At 28.8% G+C, this 18,423-nt stretch overlaps 1 protein-coding gene across 3 annotated transcripts in view; it reads left to right on the top strand.

Moving 5' to 3' along the window:
* Positions 1–17,334, top strand: part of LOC135927685 (LIM domain-binding protein 1-like) — a 47,727-nt gene extending 30,393 nt beyond the window's left edge. For all 3 annotated transcript variants that reach the window (XM_065464014.1, XM_065463878.1, XM_065463937.1), the window contains exons 9-10: positions 15,577–15,937; positions 16,223–17,334. In XM_065464014.1, coding sequence (XP_065320086.1) covers positions 15,577–15,937; positions 16,223–16,966 — 1,105 coding nt within the window. In that variant the 3' untranslated portion in view covers positions 16,967–17,334. The remainder of the gene's footprint in view (positions 1–15,576; positions 15,938–16,222) is intronic.
* The last annotated feature ends 1,089 nt before the right edge of the window (positions 17,335–18,423 follow it).

The raw sequence follows: 18,423 nt of genomic DNA, 5'->3' as shown, positions 1-18,423 counted from the left end.
ACCAGATTGAAAAGGTTAAAAATGTATGCAAAAGATTAAAATGTATAAATCATAAAAAGATATTTTATCTGTATGTATGATGAAAAAAAACGTAAATTGTTAAAAAAATGGACCTAAATTTATAAATTGAGAGAAGATAAAGAAAAATAAAAGTAAAGAAAATCGCAAAAGGTTAGAAATAAATTGAGAAAAGATACAGTAAGAAAAAAAACGTAAAGAAATCTCAAAAATTTAGAAATAAATTAAAAAAATAAATAAAAGTTTAAGAAAAATTGACAAAAAATTAAAAAAATATTATGATTTTCTTATATTGAATGGGAAACCCTGTATGTAGGGTACATCTTCACTAAAATTTTATTTAAACATGTTAGCAATGCTTAGTTTAGCCCATTTACGTCAAAAAAATTCGAAAAACTTTAAAAACAACGATTATGACAATTGTCATTTATTTAGGGTACATATTCACTAAAATTTTATTTAAACATGTTAGCAATGCTTATTTTAGCCTATTTACGTCAAAAAAATTCGAAAAACTTTAAAAACAACGATTATGACAATTGTCACTTATCTAGGGTACATCTTCGCTAAAATTTTATTTAAACATGTTAGCAATGCTTATTTTAGCCCATTTACGTCAAAAAAATTTGAAAAACTTTAAAAACAACGATTATGACAATTGTCACTTATCTAGGGTACATCTTCACTATATTTTTATTTAAACATGTTAACAATGCTTATTTTAGCCCATTTACGTCAAAAAAATTCGAAAAACTTTAAAAACAACGATTATGACAATTGTCACTTTTCTACTGTACATTTTCACTAAATTTTTATTTAAACATGTTAGCAATGCTTATTTTAGCCCATTTACGTCAAAAAAATTCGAAAAACTTTAAAAACAATGATTATGACAATTGTCACTTTTCTACTCTACATCTTCACTAAATTTTTATTTAAAGATGTTAGCAATGCTTATTTTAGCCCATTTACGTCAAAAAAATTCGAAAAACTTTAAAAACAACGATTATGACAATTGCCACATTTCTACTGTACATCTTCACTAAATTTTTATTTAAACATGTTAGCAATGTTTATTTTAGCCCATTTACGTCAAAAAATTCGAAAAACTTAAAAACAACGATTATGAAAATTGTCACTTTTCTACTGTACATCTTCACTAAAATTTTATTTAAACATGTTAGCAATACATATTTTAGCCCATTTATGCCAAAAAAATACGAAAAACTAAAACAACATATTCTTATTATAATTTTGTTTACATTAATCATTTTCCCAAAATTTAGCAATTTACCAGATTTTATAAAAAAACAAAAAAATTGAGCAGACCCAACGAGTCCAATACATGAGCCGACTACACTAGCCGACTAAGCGAGCTGACTACATGCGCCGACTAAGTGAGTAGGCTCATTCGGCTCCTTGATTGGCTTGAGTCGGAGCCGTTTCTTACGACTCGAGTCGCAAGTCGTAAGAACTCGACTTTTTAACAACACTAACCCCAAGCACAGACCCGGGATTCAGACCCGTGGTTTAGACTCGCAAATAAATAAAGTTATTCCAAATAGTAAATAAAAAAATTTCAGCGAAATGTAATGGCATCTGAGTTTAGATAGTAAAGCTCTGCAGGCAACTCAGCTTAGGGTTAAAAATGTTTTAATCGGGACCACCTAGAGAAATACCAAAAAATGGGATTAAAATGAGATGTTGGTTAGCCAAGAGATTATTTCCGGCTATACCATCCTTGTTCAAAATTAGATACGAACTTTCTGGCCGGATTTGTTTAATTCCATCGCTATTTTTAAAACACGTATTGATTTTTTTTCTAATTTTAGAAATGTATTTTAGACAAGTACATTTGTTAACATTAGTTCCTAAATTTAGCAAGATTGAGCTTGAATGGGATATTTAGTATAATTTTGGTTTTTATTTAGAGGAGGGGGGTAATAAACAAGCGTCTTTTTCTCCTGCCTATTCTGAAGTCGAAATATCTAAAATCAATTTACACTTTTTATATAGGTTTAAAAGTTAAATTATCGGAAGTTTTTAAAAATTTTTTAATGTTTTTCTCAAAATTTTCTTTCAACTTCATGTTTTAAAAGTAAATTTGTTATTTTAATTATTTTTGTAAACAAAATATTTTTATCTGAATAGGTTTTATTCATTCACAGCACAACACTGAAAATTAATAAACTTAACTTCAAAAATATTAAAAAAACGGAAATTAATTTTAAAAAAAATTTTCTATATAAATAACTTAAAAAATAATTATTAATAAACAACTTCAAAAATAGAAAAAAAACGCATGTTGATTGTTGACGATAATTATGGCAAAGTAACATGTTTTCTTAAATATTTTGAAGTTGTTTATTAATTATTTTTCAGTTTTGTGAATGAATGATAAAAATATTTTATACAAAAATAATCAATATAACACATACTTTTAAAAACTTGAAAGAAAATGTTGAGAAATACATACAATAATTTTAATTTTAAATCAAACCAAATATATTTTTAGCCAGCGAAAAATGGCTATACCAAGTGTTTTAGCCTAAAACTATCACTCTTTCGTTTCGGGGTTATCTTAAAAGATGGCTCAAATTTGAAAGAAATTAATATAAATTAAAACGCCTCAATGTTAACGGATTTTCTTCAGCAAGTGCCTGAAGATTGAGCCGAGTTAACTTGTATTTAGCCATTACCCAATTATAGCAATTATACAAATTTTATAAAAAGTGTAAATTGAAGATTTTATATATTTTGAATTCAGAATTGGCAGGACAAAAAGACTCTTGTCTAAAAAGTATTCTAAATATCCCATTCAAGCTCGATCTTGCCAAATTCAGGAACAATATTATCAAATGTACTTGTCTAAGTTACATTTTTAAAATTAGAAAACAAATTAATACGTGTTTAAAAAATAGCATGAAATTTAACAAATCCGGCCAGAAAGTTCGTTTATAATTCTGAACTAGGATGTTATAGCTGGGAATAATCGTTGGGTCATTCCATCTCAAATGAGCAAAAAATGAGATTTTCGGCCGACCCCCTTCGTTTTTTTAAAATTTGTTAATCAAAGAAAGGTTAGTGTAGTTAAGAAATAGCCAAAATTTTAGCTTCGTATTTTATATTTTTGGAGATATTAGGGTTCAAAGTGGCAAAAATGACGTATTTTTATCATTATCTGACTTTATTCAATTTAGCATATCTTAAAAACTACATAATTTTAAATAACAAATTTAATATCAAAATTACGTACAAAGATTCTACTTTCAGATAAAAAAAAATTTTTAATTTTTTTTCCAATTCGGGTCATTCAATATGCAAGGACTAAACAATTTTTTGGAAATAATACGTCCTTCAATTTAAAAAAAATTTTTAGTAGTCATTACTAAACTCTTCCTTTATATTTATAAAAAAAATTGGTCTGGGACGCGGCCATCTTCATTCTCAAAATTGATAAAAATGTTTAAAAAAGTGTATAAATAATTTCCCGAAAGGGGGCGTCTTTGTATAAAATTATATATTAATCAGTTTTTAATGGTTTTTCTTGAGCTATTTGATATAATTTAAAAAATTATTCATCTTGTAAGTGAAAATACCAAATGGGGCTTTCATTCAATTATAGAAATTGTCTATCGAAAAAATTTATTACTTTATTTATAATTTATTATAAAATTTTTTGCCCATATAACATATATTTAATGAATATTAATAAAATATGTCCAACCAAGTTTCGAGTTCTTGAATAAAATCTTGTGCATTTCATATATGACGCCAAAAAGAATATCAAAATTTTCGCTACTCAATTTTTTAAAATAATTTGATATTTTTAAAATATTACAAATATCAATTTATTATTATTATGAAATTATTATGTACAAAATAAAAATATTATTATCATAAAATTACCCAAAACAATATAAATTTTGGATAGGATTTTTTAAAATCGGCATATCCCTACTTGTAAATAAGAATAACAATAAATGAGTGTTTCAATCAATAAAATAAATTTATATGGGCAAATGTGTTGACCAGGGTCAACGCATTTGTGCAATCAAATAGAAATATTGTTTCGTTCTAAGGACATCAAATTTATAACATACAAATAATGGCTATCCGTAGATAGAACCATTCTTGAAACAATAACCAAGCCAGTAGATGAAATTATGAATGCCATTTTTTTTAAAATGGATTTTATTACCCCATTCTTTTATTTCAACGCAACAATCGTTGTATTAAAACAATCTAAAATTGGACTTAGACGAAGGCCAATATTTAATTTTATGTGATTTTTAAGAAAACTATAGCTTTATACTTGAGGATGAAGTACAAAGTTATCATTGGAATAGGACTCAATCCACTGTTCACCATTTTGTTATATATTATAGAGTTTGCCAATATTTGTTGCCTATATGTAATGATATCTGAATCTTTGCAACACAATACAATATCACTACTTTATTTCCAGAAAACATTGGTAAATTTTTTAATTAATAAAATTTGTATGCCAAATAAAATATTTTATTTTTCCGGGCTCCGCTGCACGGTATAAAAATCGTAAAAATTTTATTAATATTTGCCATCATGAGATGGATTTCGGGGCACAGGCGAAATGACATTTTTCTGCTACAGGACACGGGAAAAGTGTATGTGATGGGATTGGTGGCACTATTAAAAGATTAGCCGCTAGAGCTAGTTTACAAAGGCCTTACTTAAAGCAAACAACCACATGACATGAATTTACGAGTTCGCTAAAGAAAATATTAATGGCATATATTTTAAATATGTGACCAAAAAAAATTATGATTACGAAGAACTATTACGCAGGGAAAGATTTTCAAAAACTAGACTTATACCTGGAACACAGAAAATTCACACCTTGTTTCCAACAGGTCTACATCAATTTAAAGGTAAAATGTATTCTAATTCAAAGAATATTTATCATATAATGATGAAATTATAATTTTTGGATAAATATCAGGATACATAACGTGTGTTTATGATTCTAATTGGTTTGCCTTTGTTTTGGTGAAAAATCAAAAGCAGGAAGAAATATATATAAAGTTTTTACACCCATCCGGACCTTTTAATTCCTTTACATATCTAAGTATAGACGACACTCTTTACTTGCCAAAATGTCATATCTTATCATTAGTTTCACCGTTAACTGCTAGGCCGTAGTTAAACATTGTCGTCACACCGAAAAATCAGAATCTTTTAAAAGTGAGTTATATTAGATTTTTAAAATATTATATCAATTATTTTTAATATTTAGGGCGCCATATATGAAATGCACAAGATTCTGATTCATATATTCAAGAATTATAAACTTGGTTGAATATATTTTATTAATATTCATTAAATATATGTTATATAGATAAAATATTTTATAATAAATTATAAATAAAATAATAATTTAAATTTCTTTTATCGATAGACAATTTCTATAATTGAATGAAAGTCCCATTTATTGTTATTTTTACTTACAAGATCAATAATCCCTTAAATTATATTAAATAGTTAAAAAAAAACCATTAAAAACTGATTAATATATAATTTTATACAAAGACGTTTCCTTTCGGGAAAATATTTATACACTTTTCTAAACATTTTTATCGATGTTGAGAATGAAGATGGCCGCGTCCCAGACCAATTTTTTTTATAAATATAAAGGAAGAGTTTAGTAATGTCTACTAAATTTTTTTAAAAAATTGAAGGTCGTATTATTTCCAAAAAAATGTTTTTAGTCCTTGCATATTAAATAAAATGACAGAAAATTGGAAAAAAAATTAAAATTTTTTTTATCTGAAAGTAGAATCTTTATACGTAATTTTGATATTAAATTTGTTATTTAAAATTATCTAGTTTTTAAGATATGCTTAATTGAATGAAGGCAGATAATGTTAAAAATACGTCATTTTTGCCACTTAGAACCCTAATATCTTCAAAAATATAAAGATTACGGCTAAAATTTTGGCTATTTCTTAACTACACTAACCTTTCTTTGCTTACCAAATTTTATAAAATTCGAAGGGGGTCGGCCGAATCGTGGTTTATTTGTTATGTAATGACGCCCCCCCTCTCGGCTAACCAAAACTCATTTAATTCCTATTTTTTTGGTATTTCTAAGCCCTTAGTGCTCCCTAAATTTTTTTTTAACCCAAAGCTGAGTTGCTTGCAGGGCTTTACCTCAGAAAATGCTATTGCATTTTACTGTTTCTATAATCTTGGTAAATATTCTTTATTTGAACCATTTGGAATAAATAACATTACTTAGCTGAACCCCAAGTCTAAACCACTGGTCTGTGGTCAAGGTTCGTGCTCAGAGAAACCCTGAACACAAAATTGGATCATAAATTTTGCGACCAAGCAAATTAACAACACTTAGACAAGATATTATTGAATCTGAACCCTTTTTTAAAATTTAGGGTTCAGGTGCAAGAATTGCTTTTTTCTATTTTCAATATTAAAAAATTTTTTTTGTGAAAATCATTTTTCATGGCATTTTTATTATATGTTTTATAAAAAAATTTAAATTTTACCACCACATTTGTAATTTTTTTTGTCATAGGTAATATATAATAATTAGACCTGTGCACCGAAATCTAATAGATGGCCGCGGTTTTTTTTAAATTTTTATTGGTGCTTTGAAATCTCAGATTAAGTAGTGCACTAATATCTAATGTTCAAGATAATCTAAATGAATTTTTATTAATAATAATATTATATAAATATTTGCAGCTTGGTAAAAACATCGTCAAACATTTTTGCACATTTCCATTTAGACAAATAATAACTGATTTATCAAATTCATTTATTTGTTTTTATTTCACTGCAAAATATTACGCCTTAATTAATTGTTGATCCCTTTTGGGAGATAATCAATTTTACAAACTCTCTGAATTGTTTTATTAATGAGAATAGAACGTTAACTAGATCTCGTTATTAAATTTCATAATTTAATATAGGGTGGTTTAAAACAAGTAGGCTCATTAAAATAAAAATGATCATATGTATTATGTTTATACATTTAAAATTCGATTATATATTAATTATATTTTATTAATTTCAATATTCAAATTTTAAAAATAATTATATATATATATATATAAATATATATAAATACCATTTTAAAATTTTTACAAGTCGTGCTGCCACCATAAAAAAATGGGCAAACGAGCCTAGAATTGCGTTTAATCTCAATCGGCGGCTTTTTCAGTATGGATAAAATTGACGGTGCATGAGCCAGTGGCACATCAATGTTATAATAATATATATTTTAGGATCTATTAATGTTTGTTGGATTTTAAAAAAAATAATAATTAAATAATATTTACTACAAAAGAAGGTTAATATAAAAAATAAAGAAATGTAGTATAAGATGGAGAAAAAAATAAGGTAGGACTAGTAATTCCAGGAAAGCTCCTCGGAAAGAAGACTGCTGTTGATTATGTAATTAGCTTTAAGGATAGCTATGGCCATCTTAGGAAGAAGCCTTCTCGTGGATAGTCAGATAGTTACAGATGTGAAATCTTAAATCTTTGGGAATGAAAAAGATCAAAGAATAAACAAAATCATAATGTAAAATCGTTTTATAAATGCTCAGGCTGTTATAATAATTATTATGATCAATTATTTTTATGGAGAATACTTCTTCTTCTCAGTTTTATGGCGATTTCCAGGTTTACCCAATAAAAAATAAATTTCAAAATAAAACTGATGTCACTGCTGTTTTTACTAAATTATATACATGAACCTTTTTTTTAAAAAAACGAGGGTTCGCAGCCCTGCTGGTTTTAATTACTTTGTTTAATAAATTCACACATTTTAAACAAAATAATTTTAAAAAAAATCTTTTGATTTATAAATCTTCATTTTTAAAAATTAAATGTGTTAATGGTCAATTTCAAATCGACGGACGATATATGACGACCCATTTAGATTTCAGTGAAACTCAGTATATACAGTGAACATTTGATGAATATTAATTTGCACAAATTTTAGATTTTGATCTAGTCCACGGGCTGAGGATATGACCCCTCAAATTTAAAAAATTGAAATATTGACATTTTCTATCATCAATATATCTCAAATATGTATAAAAATCATATAAAACTACAAACAGTGTTAGATATCCTATAATGTTGGCTTTCAAAAATGATATTAAAATTTTTATTTGAAAAGAATGCTCTGAAAATAGAATGATATGAATTAATCTATTTTAAAAAGGCACCTTAATATTTTTTTTATTTGCAAAATTAGATTTTTTATATATTTTAAAGCATACCAAAAGTTAATTTTTGATCTCAAACAGTTTTTGAGACTAAATTAAAGAGATAAATTTATACTTTAAGAATTTTTTTTTTAAAAATTAAAATATTTCCCATAAAATTAATTATTTATTTTTGGTTGTTGAAACTCGCTGGGAAAGATTATTACATTTATATTTAAATGTTTAAATTAAAATAATCTTAAATAACTTTTAAAATTATAAATAAAAATATCGAATATAAATGGCGCTATTTTTAAAATAATTTTAAGACATTTTCAAACAAATCTTTTTTTCAAAGCGTTTTTCGCAAAATTTTTTACTTCCAACAACAAGCAATTTTTATTATGCAGCTAATTTTTTATATTATTAAATATATTAATAAATAACTTGTGTAAAAAAGTAATAGATCCCCCCCAAAAAACCTTTGATTAAGAATTATAGATAAAAAAATGTTTAGTAAACTTAACAAAATATGATGCAATATCAAACTATTTTACCTTTTAGTATAGAAAATCCACAATTTATATTAATTCATCTAAAGCTTTATTTGAAAAAATAAGTTTCATCTGGTTTAAAATTATTGCATGATCTTTTATTTAAAAAACAACTTCTACACTTTAATCGCATAAGATGCCATCTAATCGTTAAAAATATTTGATATTTAAAAAAGGCAAAATCGCACTCGTTAAAAAACGTTGTGGCTAGAAGGATACATCTATTCGGCTATATTTGTTCTTTCTCGCTTTGAGAAACATTATATTGGGAAATGGCCTAATGTAAATTATTTAGTGTAGTATTGTACTGACCTATCCCAGCTCTCTAGTTAAATTTTAGTCATCGTTGAAAATGAGAATAATAAAAATATAATAAATATTTTAAGTTTGAGATTTCTTTCCTATAAGCTTTTTTGAAAATCCGGGCAGACACGTGCCATGCCTATATCTGAGTATTTTATAGTGTTGTTAAAGTAACTAGTTACATTTTTGCTAAAAAATAACTGTAACTAGTTATATTTTAAATTTGAAATGTAACTTCCAAAAGTAACCAGTTACTTTTAATATATATGTATAAATCTAAATAATATATTCTAATAATTAATTTAATTTTTAATATGTTTTTTTAAAAATAATATAACTATTTATTAAAATTATAATACTATATCTATATTCATTGTAAAAATATATAATAAAAATAAGAGAAATAAAATAAAATAATGTATTTGGGTATGGTCGGCGGGGCTTAATGACCCATGTATAGATATACATTTGGATGACAAATTTTGATTGATATTCTTTGTCGTAGGTAGAAGCCTTTTTTGGATCACCTGTGTTAACCTTTGCCCTATTGTTTTGAATAATTTTAGGACTTCGGATCCAAATGATACATAGGTGTCTGAGACTACCGCAACAAACAAAAGATTATTAAGGTGGCTATATTTATTTGTTTTTGTATTTTCAGCTTTCGTGGTAGAGTTGAAATAAAAAGATCTCGCAAAACGATCTACACATGTATAATTCCAAGCAAGGGGTATACCTTAGTTCCAAGAGACTAGCTTCATTCCATCAGGACCCAGAGGGTACCAGTAAAAGGAATATTTGCGGATTTCAAGATTCTATTAATGATCGAATTGATGGAATAGTGCCTGGATAATTTGTCTTTTGTAAAACGACAGTATGGGGGGGGGTGTCTAACGCTATCGATATGAGTTTTACAAGGGCAGAAACTATACCTAGTTCTAATTTAGGCTTGTTTATTAATCAAAAAGAACTTAGATTAGCTATAAGTCTTCGTTTTGTGAAATCATAACGCTGACATCATGTGTCCCTTGTGCAGAGTTGTTAATCACTACTTTAAGTAGCGCACTACCGCCATCGCTATTTGTCAAAAAAAGTAGCTCGCTATTAGCTACTATTTTTTAAAAGTAGCCTTAGCTACTTTTTAAGCTACTTTTTATAAAAAAAATTTAGAAGCAAATTTGTTTTATTGCTTATAATGTTATTGTATAGTAAATATATAAAAATCAACATTTGTAAATTATAAAATATAGTTAGTTTTTGATTATTGAAAAATTTATGTAATAAAAATAAATATTTATGGTAATTTGTTGCATTTTATAAGTTTTTACCTAGTGTTATGTGTCCAACCATCTGCCGTGGTACATATATATGATCTCTGATAACTCTGGAGCATCTTTCATCACTTTAAAGTTATCTGCTATTTTATTTATTAGTGTCTGGCGACAGAAAATTGTTGTACCAGGGGATAGAGTTTAATCATCATGGTAAATGATGGATTATCAACCAAGGACATTGGCTGAACTGTATCAATTATAAAATCAACAATAACTTTATCAGCCAATTTCTGAGAAATATTGGCATTTGGATTATTAATTAATTTGGTTTGAATTGAATTAGTCTTGGATATAGAGTCGCCTATACCAAAATTATTTAAATATTTCTCCATTTCCTTAAAGCTATTGGTATGAACAGTCTTATAAAATAAATACTATTAGAATGTAAAAATGACAATTTACCTTTTGGTGTTTCTTGAGGTTATAACTGGATTGATTTGAGGAAATATTTTTTTTTACATTTTAAACAAATATATTTGAAGCCAGTTTTGGTTTTTATATTTATTTAAAAAAAATTTTAAATCTAGGGAATGGGAAATTTGTATTATAGCTATTAAGAACATTTTCTTCCCTGGTATCTTCCATTTCATTAATTACATTGTCTGAATCACTTTCAACGATTTGGATATCCATAGGCGATGACATTTTAAATTATTAGCACGTGATTTAGGTTTATAATACAAATGAAAATATAAATTACAAATTGAAAATATATTACAATTTCAAAATTAAATAATAAATCATAAAAATTATAATTAATGATGATATTATATTTAAATTTTCATGTTTATATTTACCTTTATTATATTTTTTAAAAGTAGCTAAGTAGTGCACTGAAAAATTAAATAATTACAAAAAAGTAGCCGCTATTAGCTATTGCTACCAAAAAAGATAGCGCTTAAAGTAGCTCGCTATTTTAACAACTCTGATTCGTAGCCAAGCTGGTATATGGTTGAGGCTGGAATTATTTGATCCAGCAAAAGAGTCGTATTGTTGTCATTCTGTATACTCGGGGTTGGGTTTAAGGGGAGGAAGAGCAATGGAGATTTTTAATAGCTTTGAAGGTAAATATTAAACGCAATGCTATATCAATGGTAAATTCCAGTCTCTTTTTCTTAAATTTGGATATGAGCGGCTTGGAATCGTTGCTCCGGAAGTTTAATGCTGCCATATGATGTGGATTCGATAGTATCCAGATCTCCAAGTTTATATGGAAATTTAGCAACTAAGGATAAAAAGGCTGAAAGGCTTAGCGATATGGGGGAATGGATACCTATACAACCTAGCTTTGGTGGTAGGGCAGCTTGCATACTGAAGAGTGAAGAGAATTTGATATTTAAAATAGATTCAAGAGTATTTTTATAATGAATCAAGGTCTAATAATATTTCAAGGGACATAAAAATTGTTAATGAATGAAAGGCATGTAAAATTTTAGGAATGAATAAAAAGTATTTAAATAAATAAAAAGCCTGATGAGCAGGTAAATGTTTTAAAATATTTTTCATTCTATTGAATTTGACAAGAAATTCATCTCTGAAATGAAATATAGCACTTTCACTTCCAATGGGTGATCCTAGTAGGTAAAGCTAGTTTTGTCCATTACAATAAAATTCAGGTGGATCTATTCAAGAGTGTAATAAAAAAATTTAAAAATAATTTTTTTTAAAAAATTTATTAATTTAAAATTTTGTTTAAATGTCTGATTGTGTTCACAAAGGATATGCAACAATAATATAATTTCTATCCAAATAGATTTTCTTTTCTTAAATTGTTACATTGCTGGGTTTCATAATTTATTACTGTTGAATTTTGACCGACGAGTCCCACCGTCATAGTGGGGAAAACACAGTCCGTGATTGGGGGTCTGGGATAGTCGATAAGGGGATCCAGGGGGCTGGGTTTGGGTATCGATTTTGTCATAGAATCACGCGGACAACATTGTAATAAAGGTAACTCAAGTTACAAAAAAAGTAATTAATAAAATCATTAATAAAAAAAATCACAATCCCGAATTTCATTTTTGGTGGTCTTTATATAGATAAATTAAATAATAAAAAAAAGAATGTTAATAAATCCAGGCCCACCTCGAAAACTGGCTTTTGAGGATGAAATCAAAACAAGCTTGGCGTGAACAAAGAAAAAAAAAGATATACATGATAATGAGAAAAACACATCACTTCTAATTGAACAAAGAAAACAAAAATATAAATGGTAATTTAAAAACATGACATAATAACTATTATAAACTAGTTAAAACACAACACTCCTCCCCGCTTAACTTCTACTACCGCCGCACCCTTCGGATTAGGGCAGATGGCAGGCCTAAATAAAAATTTATTTTACAACCCAGAAAAAAAAATATAACGGCATACGCCGTACCGCTGGATTAGAGCTGGGTTCAGTCCTAAGTTCGTTATCTTAGGTACATAAAAACATCTAACAAAATAAACGGCATAGCCGCACCGCTTTGTCAGGGTAGAATTTAATCCTAAGTTCATTACCTTAGGCACATAAAAATGTCTAACAAAATAAACGGCATAGCCGCACTGCTGTGTCAGGGCGGATTTTAATCCTAAGTTAATTTAAATTAGCATATAATTAATAACCAAAAATAATAATAATAACGGCATATGCCGTACCGCGGGGTCAGGGCGGATTTTAATCCTACTAAGATAAATAAACTCGGGGGGGGGGGGTAGGTATAAAAAGGTAATGTATTTTTACATATCTAATTTTTTTTAAAAAAAGGTTTAGTGCGCGAAAAAAATGGTGTTTCGTGAGATTTCTATGCTCCTCCCCGCTTAAAATCTGCTACCCCCAGGAGGGGTTTCTGACGGGTTTGTGGATTCCTCCTCGTAATTTGTTGTGCTTGCTGGATCGAAGTCGCTACGGTTTGCCCTTTGGGTCGGGGTATTTGAGAGTTCTTTCCCAACCTCAGTAATGGATTTGCGGAATCCTATTGCAGAAAAAATGGGATTTGGGGGTTGATCATTTTGACAGTCATTGACTGCTTGGGGTAGGTTGGTGATAGTGGTCACGATTTGGTGTTGCAGTTGGTTATATGGTGTTTTGGGCTCTATAGCATATGATTCTTTGGGGAATATGGTGACGTAATCTTCTCTGGTTAGATCGGTGTCAGGGCATTTATGATCCCGTCGGGGTCGGATATCACTACGATGGTATCGTTGAGTTTTGTTCGTGGTTTCCATGTAATAAACGACGGATTCGTAGGGTATCGAAAGCATGTTGGGCGCCAGTGTTGAATTTTGACCGACGGGTCCCACCGTCTGAGTGGGGAAAACACAGTCCGGGATGGTCGATAAGGGAATTCAGGGGGCCGGGTTTGGGTATCAATTTTGTCATGGAATCACGCGGACAACATAGTGTAATAAAGGTAACTCGAATTTTATTTTAAAAGTTACAAAAAAAGTATTAATAAAATCATTCATAAAAAAAATCACAATCCCGAATTTCATTTTTGGTGGTCTTTATATAGATAAATTAAATAATAAAAAAAAAAGAATGTTAATAAAGGCCCATCTCGAAAACTGGCTAGAACCAGTTTTGAGGATGAAATCAAAACAAGCTTGGTATACATGAACAAAGAAAAAAAAGATATACATGATAATGAGAAAAACACATCACTTCTAATTGAACAAAGAAAACAAAAATATAAATGGTAATATAAAAACATATCACTAGAACAAAGACATAATAACTATTATAAACTAGTTAAAACACAACAATAACCAAATTCAATTAACAAACCTATTTTTTAATATTATATTTCTTTACCTATTTAGCACAATTCCATATTTTCTACCCTCAAATTGCGCGTAATATATATGGAATTTCATATAAATGAATTTTTTTTTAAATTTTATTAAATTAGATCATAGAACTTAGTATAAGGAACGACAAAGACTTAGATTATTTTAGAATTAAATAATTTATGAATAAACTACTAAATTAGTAATCATTACTTATTTAAGAAAAATCTTCATGCCTGGCCCGGATTTTTTAAAAATATATTATATTTATTTTTGATTTTTATAGCTAATAATGGTGATTTCAAATATTTGGTTTTAATATACCGCCTGGCCTATTTTTTTAAATTTCAGGCCTGGCCTGAGTATATTTAAAAAAATTACGTCCCGGCCTGTGTACCTGGGCCAGGCTTAGGGGCGGGCTTACAGGTTTCTAATAAATATATTCTATTTTCCGATATTTTTTTCAGTTTAATTTTTTATTTAAATGAATTGTATATTTTTTCAAATAATTGATTATAATTATAATATCCTAATTTTTTAAATTAAATAAATGCGTTCAGTAAATAATAATGCTTTTATGAATGATGTATAAATTAACTTATTATGTAACTAGTTACTTTTGAATGTAACTAATAACTAGTTATATTTCAAAGTAACTTTTAACAACACTAGTTTTTTGCCACCAGGCTACTTGGGCCCGATAAAAATTTATTTTGCAGGATCCCTAATTGTGATTTTAAAAGAAAATAAAAACATTTTTATAATAATTATGCTTAGATTACATTTAAAATATTTGAATTTTTTAGCCATTCTTTCTATTAACATCAGAGACCTGCAGAGATACCAATTGCACGCCACGGCCTGGCCAGGATTTTTTAAAAAAAGTTATCGGCCCGGATTCTATATTTTCAGTTCCCGGTTTAAAAAAATAATTTCAGTCTCGGCCCGGATTTTTTTAAATATATATTTATTTTTAATTTTTATAGCTAATAAGGCGATTTAAAATATACGGCTTGGCCTGGGTATTTTTATAAAATAATTTTTCAAACCTGCCTGGTCCGGGCATATATATAAAATTAAAATAAGGCCCGTTACGGGACCTGAGCCGGGCTTAGCGCCGAGCCTGCTGGTCTCTGATAAACATTATTTAAGATAGATCTCGAAATGACCATTTTTATGCAATTACCAAATATTATATATATTAAGTATTAATTATTAAGGAACAAGTAAATTTAGTAGCAGGGTTTATATTATATTGGTTAGAATTATAAACTGGCCTTCAGACATGCTCAATACAAAGCAATGAAATTTATCTGTTATATTACCCACATAATTATATATATTTAAATATTTGGCCATTCATTTTTTCCCACATAATTAATAGACGCAAACGAAAATCGGACAATAACTCCTCACAATCGGGTCCAAGTCCCGGGAAAAAGAGGGGTTCGTTCGTTTCCTCTTCCACCAACGCAACATCTACACCCACTTTGCCTCTCTCCTCTTCACCCCATCTTCCCCCCCTAAATCAATCCCCTTACAATAATAACCATCAAAGCATAAACATGAATGGGCCAATGCATCATTTTCCTTCTCCAAACAACCAACACCCTTCCTACCCCCCTTTGCATCAGGCCCAAATGCAACACCAGCACCAGTTTATGCAAAGTGGGGGACTATCTGAACCCCACCCTTCAAATTACCTGAACGCGCCGCCCCCGCCTTCTTTTGCTATGGCTTCACAAGTATCATTTTTTCTTTTTTAATCAGTTTCTTTAAATGAAATTTAATTAAAAGTTTTGGTTTGAAACACTATAAGCTATATTGATAATGGATTGTAAAAAAGTAAAACTCCAAATCTTACTACTTATCCAAATTAATTGCGTTTTCTTATTATAAGGTATGAATCATTTTACATTACATCTGACCGAAAGTTATTTACAATGGTTGCATTATACCGTCTTTTTTATGATTTCATAGGTTTTAAAAACTAAAAATTTATTTACTCCACTAAAAACAAAACCTAAAAGGACGTGATGATAGTGGGTGAACCAACTTTGATGGGCGGTGAGTTTGGGGACGAGGACGAGAGGCTCATAGCGCGTCTAGAAAACGTTCAGTACCAGGACTCCTCGTCCTCTTCCAGTATGATGTTGATACAATCATCCCCTCTCAGCGATACTATCAATAACCTCGTAGATCCACTTAATACTACACACAACAGACGGCTAGACCGCCCCTCTCACCCTTCTCTCTTCCCCTCTTCCTTACCCCCTAACCACACACATCATCATCTTGGCAGTACCCCATCCTCCCTTAAAGAGGGAGGCAGCCCTTCCTTTGACCCGCCTCATTACCATCCTATCAATCAACCGCCACCACCTTTCAACAACTACCAATCTTTCAACACACAACAATTCCACCATCCTCCTCAATTTTCTCGATTCCCTTCGAATCCGCCTAGCTGTTTCCCAGTCCCCCACCACTCGCTCACCCGATCTCCCCCGCCCCACATGAAATCGGCTCCTTCGTCTGTCAAACCAGAATTATCTAGAGAGGGAGAATTAGCAGATGAAAATGAAACCAAACCTGAATTATTTCCCAGTTTCGATGAAAACGGCTTCAATAATTTCGACAAGGAATTTAACCCCGGAGGGGGAACTAGAAGACCACCCTCTCTCCCACTCGCATTTGTTGCTAGCAATAATTCAGCACCCAACAATAATAGCCTCCCTTTCGGACTCACAGCTTCGCCATCTAATAGCTTGAAATAAAATATTATCTGAAATAGTTTCGGCATTTTTGGACATAATTAAAACAAAGAAAAAACAATGCAAATGGTTTAAGGGTGGTGGTTTATTGTATCTATCGTATCGAGTCTAAAATAAGTTATAACTATTAATCTGATTACACATATTTTTGCCATTGATAATAAAAAAATATTAACACAATAATATACTATGGTTATATATCTCGTAGAAAAATTACATCCTCATTATGCCACCTATAAAAATATTTTCAAAATGTTTAAATATTATCATACAATTATAATTGTTATTTATTATTTTTTGATAAATTTATAATTGTTTTGTTATTTATTATTTTTCAATAAATTTATAATGTTAGACCTCATTCGTTTTTATTGTTTATATGTAGAGTTTTGATTATTATTTTTTTAAACTGTATAATTCTTATTTTTAGATGGCTGCATATATTTTTACTATCAAAATAAACTGATTATGATCTTATTTACCTTTCCCTATATATGTTTTTAAGGTATTTTTTTAATATATTAGTGGGTTAAGTTGTGAATGCTTTATATTTCAGTTATAATTTAATTTATCCTATTGAAGAATCCCGTATTTACGTTCCAGAAATCAAAATAGTCGCCATTTCACCTCTAATTATGGCTGTACCGATATTGAAGTGACGAAATTATAAATATGTATATCTTAGAATTGGCACGAGATTGACAGCAAATTTTGTATGCATAAATATCTTGTAATATTGATGTAATATTACAACTTGTTAAAAAACAAGATTATATTAAGGAATAGTTTAGAATCGGACAATTAAAATTAAATTCAAAAATGGACTGGTTTTGCCGATTCCAAATCATAGGCTAATTTTATTTGCTTCTACCAACCTCTTCTTAAAATATTTTTGTTTAACAAGTTATGATGTTATATCGATATCACGATGTTTATGCATAAAAATTTAGCTTGCTAATTTTGATATATAAACATTTATAACTAAGGCATTTATATATTGGTGAAACCCTACCTCCTAATAGTTAAACCCTCTTTATCAGTATGACGGTTTTAACTTTTAGGCAAAGTTGAATAAATGTTTCAAGCATTTCTTTTGGAAAATTTTTCACAAATACTTGACCTTATTTATTAAATCGCATTTGTTTTAAGGTCTTATGTTTATCTTATTTTTTAAAAATATGAAATCCCAGACATTTTCTATTGAATTTAAATGGCTCCTATTTAATCTCGCAAAATTAAAACTGAAATGCTCAGAAAAAATAATGAATACTAAGAATTAATTTTTAATGCTCAAACAAAAAACTTAATTGCCAAGAAAAAATGGTAATTTCTCAGATATTTATAAATAAATCACAAAATTAAAAAATGAATTTCTCGCTAGAACTAAACAATTAATTGCGAAGAGAGATTTTTTCCTAGAGCTATTGATTTTAAGAATTTGTATATGATTATAAATTTAC

This window comes from Gordionus sp. m RMFG-2023, chromosome 1, assembly GCF_954871325.1.
Source record: "Gordionus sp. m RMFG-2023 chromosome 1, tfGorSpeb1-WG-v2, whole genome shotgun sequence".
Taxonomy (NCBI): domain Eukaryota; kingdom Metazoa; phylum Nematomorpha; class Gordioida; order Chordodea; family Parachordodidae; genus Gordionus; species Gordionus sp. m RMFG-2023.
The sequence above is the reverse complement of the archived record's forward strand: the minus strand, read 5'-3'. Positions and strand labels throughout refer to the sequence as shown.